Source organism: Miniopterus natalensis, chromosome 5, assembly GCF_054644295.1.
Source record: "Miniopterus natalensis isolate mMinNat1 chromosome 5, mMinNat1.hap1, whole genome shotgun sequence".
Lineage (NCBI taxonomy): Eukaryota > Metazoa > Chordata > Mammalia > Chiroptera > Miniopteridae > Miniopterus > Miniopterus natalensis.
In genome coordinates, this window is record NC_142085.1 from 87471286 (window position 1) to 87491601 (window position 20316).

General features: G+C 48.3%; 1 protein-coding gene across 1 annotated transcript; it reads right to left on the minus strand.

Annotated features, from left to right (window-relative positions):
• Window positions 1-4588: 4588 nt before the first annotated feature.
• On the minus strand, window positions 4589-12759 carry TAGAP (T cell activation RhoGTPase activating protein). The gene is made up of 9 exons (XM_016219054.2): window positions 12718-12759; window positions 12579-12632; window positions 12201-12267; window positions 10731-10897; window positions 9891-10052; window positions 9313-9422; window positions 7732-7927; window positions 7079-7193; window positions 4589-6524 (listed from the first exon to the last, which is right to left on the minus strand). The coding sequence occupies exons 1-9, from the start codon at window positions 12742-12744 to the stop codon at window positions 5314-5316; spliced, it is 2109 nt and encodes a 702-aa protein (XP_016074540.2). The 5' UTR covers window positions 12745-12759; the 3' UTR covers window positions 4589-5313.
• Window positions 12760-20316: the final 7557 nt, after the last annotated feature.

The following is a 20316-nucleotide window of genomic DNA, read 5'->3' on the forward strand; positions in this document are numbered from 1 at the left end:
CAGGGGGAGAAAACCGTGAAGAGAAGGACATTGAGATGCGGGGCTCAGTGAGCGCTTCCTGGAGGAGGCGAGGTGTGCCGTCTGCAGACCGTGCGGTAGAGGAAGTGGGATGAACCAAGGCGGAGGCGGGCTCAGCTGTGCACGCGCGGGAGCCGCAGGTGGGGTGACACCTGGAGCAGTGGCCTGGAGACATAGGCAGGGTCAGGTGACGGAGGCCGAAGGTTTCGGTCAACGTGATGAAGCGCGGCTTGCACGGCGAGGCTTCCGATCATTGCACGCTGGGTCAGTTGCACAGGGAAGACAACTGAGGCAAGAATATGAAATAAGACATTTTTAGAGCCAGGACGTATAATCTGTGAGCGTGGACCGGTAGATGGTAGTTTAAATTTTGCCTTTCTACTTTCTAATTCTTTCATCTCTAGGAGCGGCTGGAAGTTTGGAAGAGTTACCGTCTCCGCTATGGGGATGGATAGTCAGACACCAATGCCCACAAAGTAGACCTGAAACCTGACTCAGGCAAGCTGTTTAAAACTGATGTAACAGGAGGAATTTTACGCATGCAAATGAACACCTGCAAAAATTCTTGGGTAAGGACAGCTAGATTTAGCAATACCAGTTTAGCAATTTAGAGGGGCTCTCTTTTGGGGCTAAATGCCTAATTTTACAGATTGTTTTGATGCTGTAATTTGCAAGGGGCAGCACAAAATGAAGATGGGTTATAAAGCAGAGGATTAACCCCGGCCCTGGGCACTTGTAAGCATGGGCCGCCTGCCCATGAGGCTGACCCTGGTCGTGAAGGAAGCAAGGGCCCGAGGACATCAGGGAGCCACCGGGCCAGCCCTGGACTCCTGTCCTTTTAATGGAGAGCTCAACCCCTTATTGCATAAGTCTCTGTCGTCTGTTTATTCCACAACTGCTGCAGTGCTATGATTTCCCCATTTTATGGATGGAGAAACTGAGGCTCAGGCTGTTGGTACCTGGCCCATGGTAGCACATTTAGGGTGTGGACTCAGGTCCTGTGAATTTGGGTCTCTTCTCCTACAGAGATGTTATTCCTTGGAGTTTCCTTTCTGCATCCTGTGGGCTTGTGTGTCTCTCAATGCCCCCCCCCCCCCCCCTTTGTAGCCAGCAATAGGAGGAGGGCAGCCCTTCACCTTACTGGTCTTTCCTCCTTCGCATGTAACTTGTTCTCGGGAGTGGATGCCATGCTGGGTCTTAGTCTACAGTTAAAATATTGTCAGAAAATGATTTGTTTCTGTCTCTAGCAAAATGCTTGTCCTCTGATTGCTCAGTAATTCCCCCTTTGGAGAAAGAGAGTTAAGATCTTACATAATTCAATTAAAAAGCTCAAAATATGTGAGATCCCAGCTGATGTGGGTTTCTGGCTCCTTGACCCTTAGGAAGGAGAGTGGGAACTGGTGGTCCTCCCAGCAAGATCACAATCAGCAAAGTTCAGCCAGAACTTATTTTTTTAATGGTGCATTAGGATAAACAGTGTTGGTTGCACTTTGGTTGTTCTTGTCTATGACTGTGGGAAGCACTGTGGCATTAACTGTGATTGTTTTATTAGCACTACAAGCTGTGGCTGCCACTTCCACTGCCCAGGGACCCCCGTGTCAATCTGTTTTGTACTTGCTAAGTTTGGGCTCTGCGGTGACTACAGTTCTGCTCAGCTCTGGTGCGAACACCCTGCCTTGGTTACATCTACAAGTCAATGTTTCTGGACCAAGTCGTGGGTGGTGCTGGGGTGGGGTTGGCACAGCATGTCATTGAGGGCAGTCATAGTGCATCACAGTGTATCCTGTGGAATGCTGGCCATCGCATGGGGCAACCCACCCCTTCCCCTCTTTACAGGGGGAGAGAATATTTCCTACCTTCCCAAGAGGAAGACATGTTCTGTTCTGCCAGACTCCAGGACACTGAATGCTGCAGGTTGTCCCTTCTCCCGTGTCTCACTTGGCAAGAGGGCCAGGGTCCTCCTCAGCTAGGTAGGCCCAGGCCGGTGATGCAGGGGTGCTGGGGGAGCCTGGAGATTAGACCTGGTTGTAGGTTAAAGCCCCTACTCAGGCCTTGACTTCCAACCTAGTTTTACCATACACCTGGCACTGGGTGTCAGGCCCGTCTGTGATGGTCCACTGGTGACTGTGTGGCCCTGAGAAGGCCCGTGGGGGACAGAACTCTGGTGTTCCTGGGTCCTTGACTGAAGTGTCATTCTAGTGTCACCCACATCTCACTGTGAGCTTGGGCCCTCTGTCTATGGCAAAGTATTAAAAACTGTTGGTGTCGTCAAGGTGTCCTTAAGTACTACTCTGTCAAACTTGGTGTTGCGGCTTGAATTGTGTTGCTCCGCCCGCCCCATGAAAAAAGAATTTTTTTAAATCCTCACCTGAGGATATATTGTCCATTGCCTTTCAGAGAGAGTGGGAGGGAGAGAAACATCGATGTGAGAGAAGCACATCGATTGGTTGCCTCCCACACGCACCCCAACCAGGCCTGCAACTGAGGTAAGTGGTCTTGGCCAGAATCGAACCTGAGACCCTTCAGTCCTCAGGCCGACGCTCTAACCACTGAGCCGAACCAGTTAGGGCAACCCCCTCCCAAATTTAGCTGTTGAGGTCGAAACTCCTGGTATCTCAGAATGTGACTTTAAAGAGGTAAAATGAGGTCATTAGAGTGGGCCCGAACCCAACAGGACGCAGAGAGACAACCTTCCACAGCCAAGAAGAGGGGCCCGGGACAGCTCCCTCCTCCGGGCCTCCGAGGGACCCGCCCTGCCCATGCCTTGCTCTCAGTTCCAGCCTCGGAACCTGGGGACGATGCGTCTCGGCTGTTTGAGGTGCTTGCTGTGTCGGCCTTAGCAGACTCGTTTGCTTGGCAGCCAGGCGGGCAGTCCTGTTAAAAGGCCAGCAGACAGTGTGGGGACACCACCTTGCAGTAATGGGAGCCATCACGGGACTTCTGTCTCCACCGCTGGAACCCTCACAGCAGTGACGCCTGCTTGACTGCAGGAATCTCACGAACATCTGTCAGCAAACTCTACTGCTTACAGGCCACAGGCAGCCGACTTGCAGGCTGCTCCCGTTTCTTTAAAATAAGGAACCTGGGGGTAGGGTTTTCGTGGTCTGAGTAGGGTCACGTGGAGGTCAGGTCCTGGAAAAGTGGGAGAGATGGCGGCTTCCTAGCTTACAGTCGAACTCACCCATTGATGAGAATTCTCTGATTCTCAGGAAGGAGTTGTTAACATGATGGGAAAATTTTTTCAGTCCTGAAATACTCAGCACAATGCTGGCCATAGGGTAGATGCTGAAAATTATAACTATGACTATTAGCATCCAACTCTGGAAAAAGATTGCTTCTCTTAAGTTAAGTCAGGGGTAGGATGGGGTGTCCGCCCTTGAAATCTACACATTACCGGTGGTGCTTAATAAAGGTGCTTGTCTTTCACCCTCACCAGGGGATATTTTTTCCATTGCTTTTCAGAGAGAGTGGAAGGGAGGGAGGGGGGGAGAGAGAGAGATTGGTTGCCTCCCACACGAGCCCAGACCAGGGCTGGGGATTGAGCCTGCAACTGAGGTACACGCACTTGGTCGGGATCGAACCCGGGACCCTTCAGTCTGCGGGCTGATGCTCTAACCACTGAGCCAAACCAGCGAGGGCTAATAAAGTATTTTTTTTTAATTAAAAAAAATATATATATCTTTATTGATTTCAGAGACAGGAGAGGGGGAGAGACAGAAACATCAATGATGAGAGTCATTGATCAGCTGTCTCCTGCACGCCCCCAACTGGGGATTGAGCCCGCAACTCGGGCATGTGCCCTGACCTGGAATTGAACCCCGATCGCCTGGATCCTAGGTCTATGCTCAGCCACTGAGCCACGCCCAGCCGGGCTAATAAAGTGAGATTATTGGGTCTGAACATGCTGCCCTGAGCAATCTGAGTTACAACAGTTTTAACTTTGTGTTACATTATTAATAAACCACCTCTGAAAAAATAGGTCTTTGCCACCTGGTAGCTAGCCAATGCAGAAATACTTCTTTAACAAATAAAAAATGCAGTGTTTTATGAGAGGTGATAAAATAAGGAAAATCTCCAAGTATCTCCAAGATTGGGATAAACAACCACTGAGCATTAAAGTTCTAATATATAACAAACATTTTATCGTTATGTTTGCTAATAATCAAGCAAACGAAGCATTATAAAGATAAGGTTTTTACCAAAAAGTTTAATTCACTAAAACCCAGGAAACTTTATATTTGCTATACTCCCGTTTGCACAACAAATTTCCTGGCTTCTGAGTGACCATCTGCTGAAAGAATGGCTTAAAGTGGGTATGTTTTTATGGTTTTGCTAACGTCTGAAGAACAGGGATTGTCTCTTCCTAAACACAAATCTCCAGCTTTGCGTTATTAGTCTAGAATAAATATATATATTCAATAGATGCTTGTTGAGTGGATCAATGTGTGATTTTCTTTGTGGGTTTTTGTAAACAGAGGGAAAGGAAGCAGCACATCAGTGACGAATGAATGTTTTTACTTGGAAAAAGGCAGGCAATTTATTGTAGTGAGATTATACTGAAGTTTTACATACGACACCAACGCATATAAAGTAACAGCCTCCACTGGGAAGACATCCCCAAACTACTGTATAAGGAAACTCAAAGTGCTATAAATCTGTTAACATGGAAGTAATGCATTTCCACTAATCTCCCCAATTAAAAATCAGACGGCTAGAAGGACAGAGGACGTACCGTCCCACATTTTCACACTGGCCTTTTCTCTTCCTGGCGTCCGTGATGCCCCGACAAGGCCACACGGGCTCTGCTGCTTGCAGTCTGCTTCTCTCCCTAATGCGGGATTAGTTAGCCGCTGCTGCTCGGGGACTTCCGACAGAGCTTTAAACGTTTTCCCTTGGACAGAGCTTGTGGAAATATGAACATGGGCAAGACATTCGAGGCAACATAAGAAAAGGGAAACATTATTTTAAAACACTGGAGGGTGGAAAAGTGCCCTGGGAGGCAGAGAGGAGCAATGTGGTTTATCCCAAGTTCACAAACGAACATCTACACACATTTATACAGACATCTCGCACATACGCCCTGTCCGGAACACACTTTATACACTTGCTGTGTGTGCGCACATCCAGGTACACACACAGCACTCGAGGGCCACCGTGCAGCTGTCCCCTCCATGGAGGGCCCCACACAGCCTCTCGAAAGGAGCTTATTCTTGACTTTTTGAAACAGTCTGAAGGCAGCTGTGAGGCAGCCACGCGCCGCAGAGCCCCGAGAGCCGCGCGGCACCTCCTGCCTTCCTAGATGTAGGACTCCTTGGCATACTGGAGCTGGTCAGCCTCGAAGAGCGGCTGGCTGCAGCGCCGCGCCAGGCAGTCCCACTTACTCCTCCGCGTGGACTCGGACACAGCTCTGAGCCGGTGCAGCTCGGGTCTCCCCATGACAGTCACCTGCCCAATCGTTTCCACAGAAGCACAGACAGTCCTGCTCTGTCTCCAACTCTCAGTCCTGGGAGGGGGTCTGTGCCCGTCGAGCAGCTCCTGGCTGCACGCATTTCTTGGGTCCCCTCCGTAGTGAACCGGAGGGCAAGGCGCTAGCCCTGTGTCCAGGCTGAGCATCCTGGCCCGCATGCTGCCGACGGTTTGGCTGCCGCGGGCAGCGAGCTCCGGGACCTGGCACCGCACGGCTTCTTCGTAGGATGGCGGGCTCCCGGGGCTTCTCTGGTCCACCAGGTGGAACACGTCCTCAACCGACAGGGCGCAGGACCCGGAGCCACAGTCTAGAGGTGCCTGGCCGTGGGCCTCGGGCAGGCTCTCCTGGACGATTCGCCCGGCCAGCTGGCTGTCCTTTTTCAACTCTTTCCTTGCTTGGTCTCTGGCGAAGCCTCTGGGTCTCATGGACACCAGGCTGGGGGTCTTGGTCAGCACCTTTCTGGGAGATGCGAAGGAGAACGACATGGAGTGTTTCCTCATGTCTCTGCTGGGCTTACTTTTATCCATCCTGGTAAAAGACTGGTGTCTGGTGAAAAAGTTTCTCTTGGGGCTGGAGGGGGAGGCCATGGGCGAGCCGTCAGAGGCGGCGTCCAGGGGGCCACGGGAGCAGGCCTTGGGCGCCGGTCCCCACGCTGGGCCCTGGGCCTTCAGGTCCTGCGGCCTCTGGTTTCTGCCGTCACCTGCAGGAAACACCTCCTCGGGAAACGGGTCCTCAGCTTCCTCCCCCTCAGAGTGAGAGGCGGCCGGGGCCCCGGGGGAGCCGTCCTCGCTGCGCGTTACTTTCTGGTTAGTTTTCCGGTGCCTGGGGCCCTCCAGGGAGGATGACACGCCGGGCTCTGAGTACCGCCTGTCGGGGTCCCCGAGGCAGCTCTTCAGCCGGGCCACCGTGCTCACCAGGGGCTCCCGGCCTGGGTGCTCGGGCCCCTGGGGCAGCCTGCCTGGGGAGCTGAGGGCGCTGCTGGAGTCCACGTCAGGGTCATTGCTGTCATAGGCCGAGTCATTCTGCAGGGTCGATGCGTCTGCACACATTAAAGGACAGTTGAGCTTTCTGTTCAGATCCTTCAGAAAGGAACTTTAGGACAGGTCACCCACTTATATCAAGTGTGGCGCTAGGTATTCTAGAAAGGAGCTTTGGGGTTTGAAACGAAAGATATTTGCCATGTTCAATTTTTGTTTCTTTCAAAATCGACTCTTTCGGGGGGGGAGAATGAAAAAAGAGAAAACAGCATTCACTGAACACTGATTGATCGCAAACCTAAAATCTGATCCTTCGGATGGCTCTTTCCTTGGATCCATTTCTATTTTAATGGACCCGATTCCATTAGTGGGAACAAAAGCTTATGACCCAGCCCTTTGCCTAAAGTTAGTTAATCAGTAAAGGCAGGGGAGGCTCCAGGCTCCGCCCAGAGTGCAGCCTGAGGCGACGCTGCAGGAAGGGTTGAGCAGGTTTCACATTTAACCACTTCCCACAGACCGTCTACTCTTGTTAGGGACGTGTGAAGGGGCTCCAAGCACCAGAGACCTTTGACATTACAGGGGATGCAACGCGAGTGGCCAACAGCGCGTCCTGTACCTGAACTGTCAGTGTGCTCCAGGGACTCATCCGAAGCGGTGCTGGAATGCGCCGGAATGTTCTCCCCAAATATTTCCAAACAGTTATCAATGAGGAATTCCACCAGAGTCTTAACCTGTGAGGACAAATGAGCAGACTGTCAGCTTAGGGACGTCAGCTTAGGGACATCTTTATTGTTTTAAAGGGAGGGGGGAAGTAGCAGGGAGGTGCCAAAACGAGCCTAAGATTTTCTGTGTCTGGAAAGAACGTGCAGAAAATTTGGTAACAATCATCTTATTAAAATTATTTTTGAGACATGCATTTTTTATTTTTCACTTTGAGTAAGGAGTTTCTCAAGTCAGTAGTTGGACTGACAGTGCAAAGCACAAAGGACAGAAACTAGCGGGCATTTCTGTCCTGGGAGACAGTGATGGGAAAACCAGTAGCACTGAGTTCTGTCTTCTAGGATGACCAAGGGCGGGGGCCTGGGCTTAGTCAGTGTCATTAAATGCACCCGCCTAAAAGTGGAACTGTGACAGACACATCCTGCATTTCGCATTTTCACTGTGATCAGGAATCAGCCAGAGAAATTCAGAGGCATTTCATGGCTTCCATTTGCAGACAGACAGCGAGAGCGTAAATGGGAAGTTTCTCAGAAACAGACTGCGCCAGACCTTATTGTTCAAGTCCTTCTGGGCTTCCAGTGACAGGTCCTGGTCGTCCTCGCGCGTCAGCATGTTGGGCCCCACGCAGATGGCGAGGTTGCTGGCGTCCATCCTGCTGACCTCCGCGTTCCTGCTGATCAGGTAGAGCACGGACGCCAGGTGCTTGAGCAGCAGGAGGTTGGGCCGCGGCAGCTTCTCCGCAACCCTGAAGGAAGCGCAGGGAAGACGGGTTCAGGGGGCTCATGGCTTTTCTAGCTCTAGTGTACGCAGCAAGCTGAAACTCTGGCTAACCCAGGCTTCCTTTAAAATGAGGAAGGTGCTGTTTTCACAAGTAACATTATGAAATAGTAATTCAAACATTTCCAGGGGCAACTGGCATGGAATGAAACTGGGTAACCAGACACGGAGAGGACCTAAGAAACTGGTCTTAATAATGAGGACATCAGACCACAGGCCTTTATTATTTATATAGATCTAGGCTAGGAAGCATTAACTCCGACAATAAATACCACAGTTTACTATTTTGAAAATCATTTTGTTGAGGAATCATTTAACCATGTAGAATGTCTTTTGTTTCTAACACTGCAAGACTGTTTTTTTTTTTAACACAATCATTTGCCTTTTTCTGAGCTGTGATCATGGAACAAAGATGAGACATTTTTGTACCATTCTGAGAAATCCATACAGAGAAGAAATCAGTGTATAAGGCAAGTTCATAACTATGGTCAAGGCAGCATTTAAGCGGCAACATTATTACTAACAAACAATAAATTAGATTTTTAAAGCCTCTCTTTTTCAAAAACTGAAATGGTGACCAATATATGGGTCATTTTCATTTTTCATAAGAAATTATTGTTCTGAAAGAGTCTTATGTCTTTATGTAGAAACTAATTTTTCATTTTGGGACAAACACTCTTAATGTCTTCAATTCTATAAATATTTCATTGAAAATATTTAGCCATGTGGGACAATCATAATATATAGGCACACTTTCATAGGATTTGGCAAAAATGCTGATATTTTAAAGTTAGGCATTTAAGATTCTCTAGTCACTAACAGGTTATCCTTTCATTTACATACATAATTGTTTTTGCTGTCACTGGAATTTGTTTTTATATAGTTTTCATTTTGGTTAATTATAAGAATATGAAGTATGTTATGGAATTTTATAAAACAAAATAACCCCTTCCAGGTTTGTCCTACTGTGCTTTAAGGGGTGTTTTATGGAGAATGGTTGCTCTGCAGGACACCATCTATGTAGGTTAAGGAAAACCCCAAATTCCTGCACCTGGCTGGGTAGCCTGTTCTGAAGCTTTCATCGATGATTCTGTCTCAAACCTTCTTAAACGACTTATATTTTTAGACTCCCCCACCTCTTGTGATTTGTACTGAAGTTCATGTTCTACTTTTAGAAAAAGTACTGCTTTCATTTCGGTGATTTTTGTAAATGTCCAGGGTAACTCCTGATTTTTATTCTGGGAGTAGATGAGCAATTCCACTTTGATCCCCTAAGCGTCACGCTGACAGCTCTGTAATGAATGAAAAGATGGAGTCCCTGCGGGCAGGCCTGCGGGACCGACTCGGACTTACTGCCTCAGGGCCTCGATCCTGTCCTCTTCACTCCGCCTCTCCAGAGCCTCCATCCACTCCTCAAACAGGTCGCAGGAAAGCAGCTTCCGTGGGATGCTTCTGAGGAAGTCCTGGAGGGTGAAGAAAGGGTACAGGTGGCTTGTTTGTGTTGTATAAGGTGTGGCATCTTTATCTTGACTTTGTTCCATCTCACGGAACCTATGCTCATCCTGCCATCGGCTGTGCCCCCTCCTTCCTGCATTTCATTCATTTGGGGGAAATCTCCCTCTTCAGTTGTCTCACAGTAAGGTCACCGTCCAAGGGGCCACCAGATTCAGGGCTATGAGCTTGGCTATGGGACAACCCAAGTGCCTTTCTCCTCAAAATTTGGGGGAAATTGAATGCCTCACTTTCTGTTGGAATCCGGGATCATAGAAACGCAGAGTTTATATAAGTAAATAAAAGGCTCAGCTGAAACAAGCTCCAAGATCAGTTTACTATGATTTGTAGAGAGAAGAGCCCATGTCTTATATCCTGAGAGTTAACGTGTCAGAGCAGTTAACGTGGCAGGTTCTTTGGCGCCAATGCTGTGAACTCACCTTAAAGACCACCGCCAGGAGGTGCACAGGGAGATTTTTCAGATTCACGGTCCCTCCGCAGTTGAGCTCCTCCTTGAGCTCTTTGCGAGCTTTCTCGTTGGCTGCTTTCCTGAATATCCCTTCAGTGAAAGGGCCTTTAAGGCACAGAATAGTGAGAATATCCTATAGGAAAGAGGCATAGGAATAGGAAATGGTTACCCTTCGTTTGAAGACACACTTTGCTACCAGATACACTAAGAATCTATATTTAGGTAGGAAAAAGAGAATTAAAGTAGTGCATATGAACAGTAGCTAACTTAATCTGTCATAAAAATCCTCTCCAATAAAGTTAGTTGTCCATGATACTAAGTTAGTCTTAACAAGTGACTATTAATGCCAGTTTTTCCTCAGTCCAGTTTCTATCAACTCTTCCTCAACCCTGCCATTTTTCTAACAGGAGGTCAGTTGTGAAAGCTCTGATTCTGCACAGTCTAAAATCATTTCAGGCCTCCCTCCTGTGACTCATTCCACATAAACATTGGATTTCGGATCACAGATGCTATACCACATTTCTGTCTGTTGGTCTTTCAGAAGCCACACATTTCAGCATTCTTAACTCTATGAAGTCAAGGCTAGAGTGACCATAAAGCTGAGCTCACTGGCAAATACAACCAATTTCTAGAATGTAGGCAGCCAGGTAATGTCCTGACTGCACGTGTCGGTGGAAACACCATTTCTAAAAGTGAAAACACTAAAATGTGGCCTCAACAAGTCTAGCATGAGGATGACATTCAGATTACTCAACGATTTTTCACCTCTGGCAGAAAACTGAAGTAGGTTCACAAGTAACTGCGAGCTTACCTGGATGGGTCCGGGGAGTGTGTCACCGTCACCACAGATGATTGACAGGGGCTGATCAAACAACGACACTTTCAATTCGGGCTCTGAGGCCCCAGAAAAATCTGATGAAGGAGAAAGCCTTCTCATGAGAAAGGGCCAGGACAGCACCTTCTTTCTCTTCTTACTTTCTACAGCCAAGAAAACAAGCAAGATGAAAATTTAGATGAAAATATTAACGAAGATCCATGTCAGACAATGCGTATCGCCAGGCACATAAGGCCACCTCTAGAATGCCATGTAGGGGAAATACTCTTGATAAAACTGAGAAAGCAAAGGGTATGAATCCTAATCTCTAAAAATCAACCCAGAAAACAACCACAATGTTACCAGCGAAACCAGCCCCTAAACATCAACACCAAGGTTCTTCAGAGTCTCCACCTTTCCTGTTTTTACCCTTCACTAGCTGTTTACTGCAGAAAACTGGCAAAACCCAGCTGTGCAGATCATAAACAACCATCTTAGCATATTGACTTTAGTTACTGTGGTGGACATTTTGATGTTGAAGATTTTATTTCAATTTGCTCCTTTAAAGAAAACGAAACTTGTAAGGAGAGGAAGTGACTTGCTCAACAGATCGTTCTGAAGACACAGCAGGGCTGGCGCGCTGTTCAAGCTCTGCAGCCCTGCGGCTCCAACCGGCCACGAGAGGGCGCCACCCCCGGCCTCCCGCGGTCACCTTGGGTTTAGCGGTGGCTGCTTCGGGACAGGGAGAGCACAGGCTGCTGCAGGAAGGCCTGGGCCTGGACCTGGCAACTGGGAATTATCAGTAAACATACCAAGACAGTCCGTCTGTGCAAAGCGCTTCTGGAGATGTGTGTGCAACGGGTACTGCCTCTCACAAGCCCCCTTCTTTCTCTCTTTCCGCTCTCCTTCCTTCCCCTTTCCTAGTTATCAGGGCTGTATTTCCTAAATGCACTGGCACGCGTTTTATCCCGGCAAGTGGAAGAGGCGGGAGAGAGAAGCGGCTTGTCCCCGTGGTTCAGGGGAACTGGGTCAGGGTAACGTTTAATGCCGTGGGCTATGAGAAAAGTGAGGAGTGGGCTGTGGGCTCTTTGGAATTTGGTGTCAGCAGTGACTGCGACATGGGCGCTTCGATTCACTTTCCATTAGAGAAGGAAGAACACGGAAGAGGCACCGTGTGTTTTCCTGTGTATGCTTGAACTGTGAAAACAGAAATGGCCAGGAGGTCTGGAACCCCACGAGGAACCCCTTGGAGAGCTGGGGGTGGCTGCAGAGAGGGTCTTTTCTGTCTGGGTGCTCTGATGCTCCAGGGAGCTGGAGCCTGCCTGCCATTTAAGTGTTAATGTTCTGCGGTCGTTAAAAGAACACATAAAAAAGGAATTCCTAGTAGAGTAAGTACTGTGGTTTTGAAAACCAAGAACATTTGTCGTTAGCACTTACATAAAAGACCAGTATGTTTTCAAAACTCACCAATTAGCTGGCAAATACTGTCTTCACTCTCACATGATGCCAACAGAGGATGCTCCTTGATATCACCCTAAAAATATGTTTATTTTAATTAAAAATAATGACTGAAGAAACCTACCCAGGCTTTCCCCACAAAATACACATGTAACATTTTATTCATGTTAAAAATTAGTAAATATAGTCCACTGATTTCTTTCTAGCTTCTACAGTCAATAGCAAAGTCTTGATTGTTTCATATAAGATCCTCATTAATGTGTTTAATATACTGCATTTATGATATTAATTTTCTACTCTAATTAAATAAGTCAACAGCATTCAATTAAAACAAAGTTTTCCCTCTTCTCACAGTGCAGATAAAACTTTTAAAAATTGCTTTCTTACCTCTGACTGACATTCAATTAATGTCTCCATATTACTGGCATTTAGTGTTTTTGACTAAAAGAGAAAAAAAATTAGGTTAGGTAAACATTTGACTCAAGCCTAGAAAATATGAATGAAGAAAGCCAAGAGGGGCACCTACGGCATTGCAGCTGCTTGTCAGCTTCATGAGAACTTTGGCTGACTGTCCCGTGATGAATTTCCCTCCGGTGTGGCCTCGGCTCTGCCTACGGAGAAATCACATGGGAAAGAGTTAGGAGGGACACCAGTGGTCAGTTGGCCAATTTCAGGGCCACTCTGCCAGAGCACAAAGTCTGAAACCGTTAGGCAGAAAAGTTTTCACTGTAAGTACAGTTGTCTGTTACCGGATGCCTTATGCTACCAAGAACAGCATCTCAACACACATTTGTAAATTAGTTAAACCTGATATCATCGCCATGCCAAATTTTGTTATGCATTTGTTACATTCCTATCAAGAGATAACCTGAGTAACAAGTACAATAACTAACATATTTTTTGGAGGGCCTTCTATGTGTCAGGCATTATATTAAGAGCTTCTCATGAATTTGTTCATCCAACCCAAGAAGGGAAAAACTCACTCCCAGGATGCGACTTACAGAAGACATAAGACAGAGAGAACATTTACAGAATTCCTATCCCCCGAAGTACAGGCTTCACCCTGGAGCAGGCTTCCCGGGCTCAGAATCTTTCCACCCCTGCAGCACCCCCCACGGCGGGCTGTTTTCTCTCGGATCTGGTCTGAAAGACCAGCGACCTGCTGGCCGCTCACTCTCCTGAAGTGTGGACGGATCGCACTCACCCTCGGAGGCTCGGCCAGGGCTCCTCTATCCGCGGGGAGCTGGGGAGCCGGGGAGCAGCTGCATGACGCCTGGCAGAGGAGGGACTGACTGCGGGCTCACGTGCTCCGCATTATAAGCAGGGGGCGGGCAGGTGGAAATTCAGACCCCGTGGGCGGAAAGCACATCACGGGCCGTCACACTGCGGAGCGGAGCGGAGCCGGAGCCGCAGCCGCCCGAGAGCGCCCGCTTCCTCATTCCTTTTAGGGCAGCTCTGGGTCTTTTTTTTTAATTCCTTCCACTTAAAAGCTAAAAAAAAATCTGTAAACTACTAGGGGTGGAAAAGATGACTTATGGCCATAGGTGAAGGCTCTGATTAATGTCACAGGTGGGATGTGAGACTAGAAATTGTGTTATTCTGTACGTAAACAGCATTTTATTTTCTAAAGTGGTATTTTCAGGCGCCTTTTTTTTTTTTTTTTGGTATCCTGTTTGAATGCTGTCTCCTCTCCCACCCACTGTCTACTACGTTCATCAGTCACCATGCTTTGATTAGTATTCTGAGTGCGGGATGTTGTCCCTCCAAGAAACCCAAGACGTGCCACAGAGAAGTGGTCACCAGCCAAAGCCAGGTCTGTTTCCTTTGGAATTAGGAAGACAGTCCACTAGAGCAGCTGTCGTCATATTAATTTCTTCTCTTTCCCTAACTACTAGGCAAAATTATTAATACTTAATTCATAACTCAGCTCTAATCCTGACGTGGAAGGAAAACAAAAACTTCCTTTGATCACCTGTGGCTCCCTCCTCTGGATGATAGAAAATCTCTGGTTTTTTCTGTGGCTAAAAGGCTACATGGGAAATGACTCAAATACCCCTCCAGTAGGATGGATACATAAATCGTGACATATCCACACAGTGGAGCGTTATGTAGCACTGAGAAAGTATAGTCTGAAAATACATTAAAAAATATGGTTGGGTCTCACAAAATAATATTGAGCAAAAGAAGCCAGACCCAAAAGAGCACATCTTGTGTGCAAAACACAAAATCATGAAAGCAATCTATGCTGGACCTAGCCCGGAACCAGCCTGGGTATTCAATAAATAATTTCTGAATAAATACATTTACTTATAAATATTACTTTATATATTACTATAACATATATTCTTTGCTAATATGTATTTATTTCATGAACTTTTTTTTCATTTGACATGCTTTTGGGGTTCTTCTAAGAAACTTAATGTTTATGCTGCTCTTACAACTAAAGCATCATTCCTCAATTGCGATACCTCCCTTTTTAAAAAAATGAAGACTATATTTTCTCTAATCCTTAGGGTTTTTCTCTCTGTCATACACTATCTCCCACAACACACATTCTACCAGTGATTTTAAATCTGCTCCCTTCCCCCCATGGAATTCTGTATTTAAAGGAACATGATATATTTAGAATCCTGATAATAAAATACAAAAAAATTTTAAATGTTCTCTAATGGATGAAGGGCGCAGAGATCATGGGCCTGCCTGTCCCCTTTGCCTCTTCTCCTGACAAGCTCAAGCTGGGGAGCCTTTGACGAAACTCAAAATCTCTTAGGTTTGGTCTATATTGGCAGTTTCCAAAGCACATTCTGGGAGCCTGGGGGTCCCTGAGACCCTTTCAGGAGGGTCCACAGGGTGAAAATGGCTTTAGTAATAATACTAAGATGCTATTTGCCCTTTAAACTCTATTTTCACAAGAGTATGCAGTGGAGTTTTCCAGAGGCTGGTGACGGGGAATGTTCTGACACTATGGGAACGCAGACAAGTGTATTTTTTTGCATTAAATTTTTCTCACTCTTAATTTCCCTTAAGGTCCACACTGGTAGCTATAACTTACATAAAGTGAAGCTCTCAAGAGTTGTCCATAATTTTGTGAAAAGGGTTTTTGGAACCAAAACGTTTGAGAACTGCTGATCAATACCATATGACACGTGAGAAAATTCTATGTGTCATAAGTCATTTCCCTCTTATTTTCAGCCGCGTCGCCACAGCCATTCTCCATGAACATTGTGCTCAAGGCGTATGGCCTGACGGCCATCCCTCCACATGACAGGCTCTTAGCGACAGCCTGATGGGCCCGGGGGGGGAAGGAAGATGCCTCCGCTCACTCACACCCGCTGTCCCTGCAGCCGTGCGGAGTCCTGACCCTCTGCTCTCTTCTGAGTCTCGTGTCCCTCCTGTGGCCGCTTCACCCCTCAGCGCTTCTGGTGGGGACGTCCCTTACCGTAAGCTCTGCCACCGACGTGGCGATGGGAAAACGAGGAAGTTAGTCAGATACGAGAAAAGCGCCGTTTCCCCCTGGATATCGGTTTCTAAACTTTTTTGAACTTTTAAGTGAGATTTGACTGTTGTTGGGGGTTATATTTTTTCTCATGTAGAGGATCATGTCTTTAAATTTATTATGGAATAATAAGAAACAGACATATAAACAATCATTTCAGTAACAACTCTTAAAAAGTAGAATGGGTTATATGTTTGTTAAGGACATGGTAACTTTTAACATCTTAAAAAAAAGAAATAATTAAAATGCAAATGCTATCAATTATACTGAATTTAAAATTCCCTCTAATCTAGTTTTCCTCCCCTCATCTTTTTTTTGACACTAAGAGTCAGATTTAGGGCATGGTCCTGAAACTTCAAAATCTCTCAGATTCATTAATTACAATAAATAGAATACAACTTACATGCCCTTTAAAAAATACAGAGCGCAAAGGTTAGTGACCTGCAAGCACTGCTGGGTCGGCAGAGCAGCGTTTTCCACTGGGTGCAGTTCTTCCATCCACCCACCATGCCCGCTGCAGCCAGGGAGGGAGGTGCTAGGCTGTCCGGGGCTGGAAGTTACTAGTAAATACAGCAGAAAAGAAAGAGTGAGGTAGGGCTCTGTTGTTTTTAAAGCAGGAATGTCTTTCGGCTGTTCTTGTAAAATAGACTGTTGATGGGAAAGCCAAGAGGGAAGTCCTCTTCCTGGTGGCTCTGGGAGACTTGGACAGTCGTCATCTAATTAATAGGTGAGTTTGTAACTGATGGAGAGCCACCATCCGCAGCTGCCTGGTGGCTGACCGAGACCATGGTCCCCGTCCTTAGCGCCGCGTGCCCCGCCTGTGGCTCCCACTGTGGAACAGAGCGGTGGGGACAGGTCCTGCTTCTGCAAGTCCCAGAGCTGGAGCGCAGCCTCCTGAGCCACAGAAACATTTGTAAGTGCGGTGTGGGGCCGGCAAGGGGTACACGTGTGCCCACTGGGATGATTCTGCGGGCGAGGGGGACCCCCCCGCGGGCCTCGCCACGTGACCGGCAGACCCACGGCAACACCAGAGCTTTCGCGTCAGGCCCCTGGACTCTGGTTCTGCCTGAAGGAAGGAGGCCTCGCCTGAGACAGGCTTGAGACAACAGGTCTCCGCGCCGCGAGTCCTGGGTGGCGACCGGTCAGTGACCTGCAGCAGCAACCACGACTGTCTCCCTCCCGCCTCACCTTCTTCACGGAGGAGGAAAACCCTGAGGTCCCTCCCGCATCTCTAGCTCTCTCTGCCCGGGGCCTGGGACGGGACGTCTGTCTGTCCCATGCCCCTGTCTGTCCCATGCCCCTGCGGTGTGCAGGCCGAGCGGCCGGGAAACCAGGGCGTAGAGTCAAGGACCCGGGGCGGTGGAGTCCACGGTGGCCCAGGGCCAGGCCTCTCCCTGCCCCAGGCCCCCTGCTCTGCTGCCGGCCCTCCAGCCAGACACGGCCTTGTTCCTCTTTAAACGAGGGCCAGGGATTCGGTAATGTGCCAAGTCCTTTTACACAGTGACACTGGTTGTAGTGAATTGGCAGTAAACTCGCCGCCTGCCCCTCCTCTTCGAAACCCCGAGGAAGGTCCGTGGGTGTGAGGGAGACGGGTGAAGAGACCTTCCTGTCCCTCCCTGCGCCCGGCCGAGGGCGGGAGGGGACTCGCCCTGGGCTACAGTAAACCCAGCCCACGTCCTTTAAGGTCATTTCTTTCTTCCTGGCAGGAAAGGGGCTGCCCTCCAGCCACATTCCAGCGCACACTGTCGCCTGAGGGCTACCTGACTCCCAGGTTTGCTGGGCCCACGGCATCCGTGAAACACTGCATGTCACTGTGTCCCACGGAATTATCACTCCCGGCCCCCGCAAATGCTTGCGCTTCTGCAGCCGGTGCACGCATATGAAACTTGCCTCTCCAGTCTTTGAGATAATTAGTTCATCTTTGAATTGGAATACAAAATAGCCCCTGCATACAATAATATTTGAAGAACTCTGTGTTTGCAGAAATCTAGCTTGAAAATTAGAAAGGCCAGAACAAAATGTTCTTTTAAGCTGCCTTTCCCACTTGCTGAGAACAAGGCGAAGAATTAGAAATAAAACATCCTCAAATTAGGTGATTAGAATCTGTAAATTGATGATAAAACTACCACAGTGTCATGGGCAATGCTCCAACTTACTTGCATATATCACTTTAAAAACTAAAGAATCCTTCCTTTCTAATGAGATTTTTGGCCCCCAAATTTGCACATACACACAAAAAAAGTACAATGTCAAAAAGCAACCCTTAACATCAGTTAACTACAACATAATTCAGCAGATTATGTTTTTAAAAAGAGAAAACTATGAAAGCTGAGGTTCTCTGTTAGCAGTCTACAAAGTTCATGTGCAGCATTTATAAAAAACTTGAACAAAAAATGTAGAAGCTATGGAAAAATGTTTAGTTAGCCTCATACTTTTTAAATGCTTTTTCGAGAGATATTTCCTCCAGTTTACTTTGATTTTTAAAAAACTTTAGTGTTTTTCTCATTTGTCATATGAGAAAAATTATGTAGGGCTCTTACCTCCCAGTTTAAATTTTAGAAAAGTATTTGTCATTTGAATGTGTGTGGTCGCTTTCTCAGATATTGCACCTTATTTGGTGTCTCCTGAGAAAATCTCCTAGGCATAGCCTTGGGAGCAGCCCTGGCTCCCAGGCGCTGGGTGCTGCGCGTGGGGTGGCCGTGGTCAGGCAGCGTGCCGGCACCCCGCAGCTCCCACAGGGAGAAGGGCCGGGGGTCTCCATCCAAACTGAAGCCTGGCCTGAATGGGCTCGCCGGTGACTGGGAGCTGTGCTCACTGGGTAGCTCGATCTCACCTGCACCTTTTAATTCAGGTGCAGCTGCCAGCGATAGCCCGCTCCGGCCCCTCAGTGGCTGGTCCTGGGCAGTGATTTCTCTTCTTGGTAATGAGCGCTTCTCTGATGCACCAGTCCCGATGGTTCTGAGACCCCAGGACTGACCCGGGCTATGGCGTAAAGCTTCTGTCATCTTCCACATGAAAAGACGGTATGAGAGGGCAAGGTCAAGAGACGGTTCTGAGAGCTGACACAGCCCCCTGTAGAGAAAATGAGTGAAAACGAGCCAAGAGAGTGAGGACAAGTGTGTGCTGGGCCATGCAAGAACGCCTGCCATCTGCAGACAGAGCTGACACAGCTGCTCAGCCCTCCGGCTCGGGCTGGCCGGGGGCCAGGCCCGTGGTGCTCTTCCTACCTACTACTCCTGGGCTCTGCCTGCACAAGAAAGAAACACGAGCTTTCCCTCCTGCCTTTGAGTCATAAGGCATCGTGCAATAAGCTAGGAATTACGACACATACACATTAGACACTCTTGTATCTTTCCTAAATTTTATATCTGTTGACCCCGAAACTGAGCCCTGACGCCATCTCCCTGAGAAGCACTCCTTGTGAGCTCTTCGGTTCACCTCAAAGGCAGCCGCTTTTCCCATGGGCAGTGCAGCGGTGCTCGGCAGCCTCCCCTGGGCTCACTAAACCCAGATGTGGGCCTCGTCCCTGGGCTCCGAGTCAGCAGGCCCGGGGAGGGGCATGACAGGAGCCCAGGCCACGGGCACACAGCTGGTCTGGGCCCACGCCGGGAAAGACTTCTGCTGAAGTGCCCCAAAGAACTAAAAGGCAAACGCATCGTACCCCAGCGTCGTGGGCACTGGAGGTGTACCTAGCGGCATCTTTGTATCGGCAGGCTAGTCCACAGTCCCCGCAGCCTGCTGGCTCTCCCGCATGTGCCTTGCCCCTGAAATGGGCCCGCAGCCCTGACTATGGAGCAGTTCATGCTGACACCACGAGCCCAGAGCCACCGCAGGAAGCTCAGGAAGGCTCACTTTAAGAATCAGTAAAACGACGGGTCCCCTCAGGCCCTGCCTCTGCTTCTGTCAGATGCCTGGGCGCACCTGATGCCGACTGCTGTGCTCGGTGCTGTTTCCCAGAGAGAAAGTCGAGGGCACTCAGGAGAAGTGTGCCCGCTTCCATGTTCAGAAGGACCCCAAGCACCTTTCCTGGGGAGGTGAGCAGGCACTGCTTGACTCACTTAGAGTCCCAGGACCTAAGGAGACAGAAGCTCTGCCACTTCTTACTTTTTTAAAATAAATGTGGTATTCCCCTGTTGGTGACTCACTTCCAGTGGCCCAGGGTTGAGGAAACCAAATGGACCACAAGTTTCACCAGCTTGTTCTGAACCGTGGAGCCCACTGTTTGCCCGCAGGGTGTCCATTCCTCATTAAGAATGTGCCCTCCACAAGTGACACTTCCACAAATCCCTAAACACTGAAGGTCAACTTCCTTTATCATCACCTACAGAACATGCCACGTGTGCACACAGAGGTGTGTATAACACTATCCTTTCGCTTATACGGTGCAAACGACGTAACAGGTCGGTGCTGGTGGGATCTTTCTTGCCTAATGAGAAAAGGCAGTTTCAAGTGTAAACACCAGCCCTCTGCACACTTTGCTGCACATCAGAATCCCTTAGGGAGCTTTTAAAGAGTCCCAATGCCCAGGCCACATCCTCTACTAGGGAAACTGTAATTTCTGGAGGAGTCCAGACACCAGTGTGTTTAAAACTCTAAAGAGAACTTCAACATGCAGCCGGTTTGAGAACC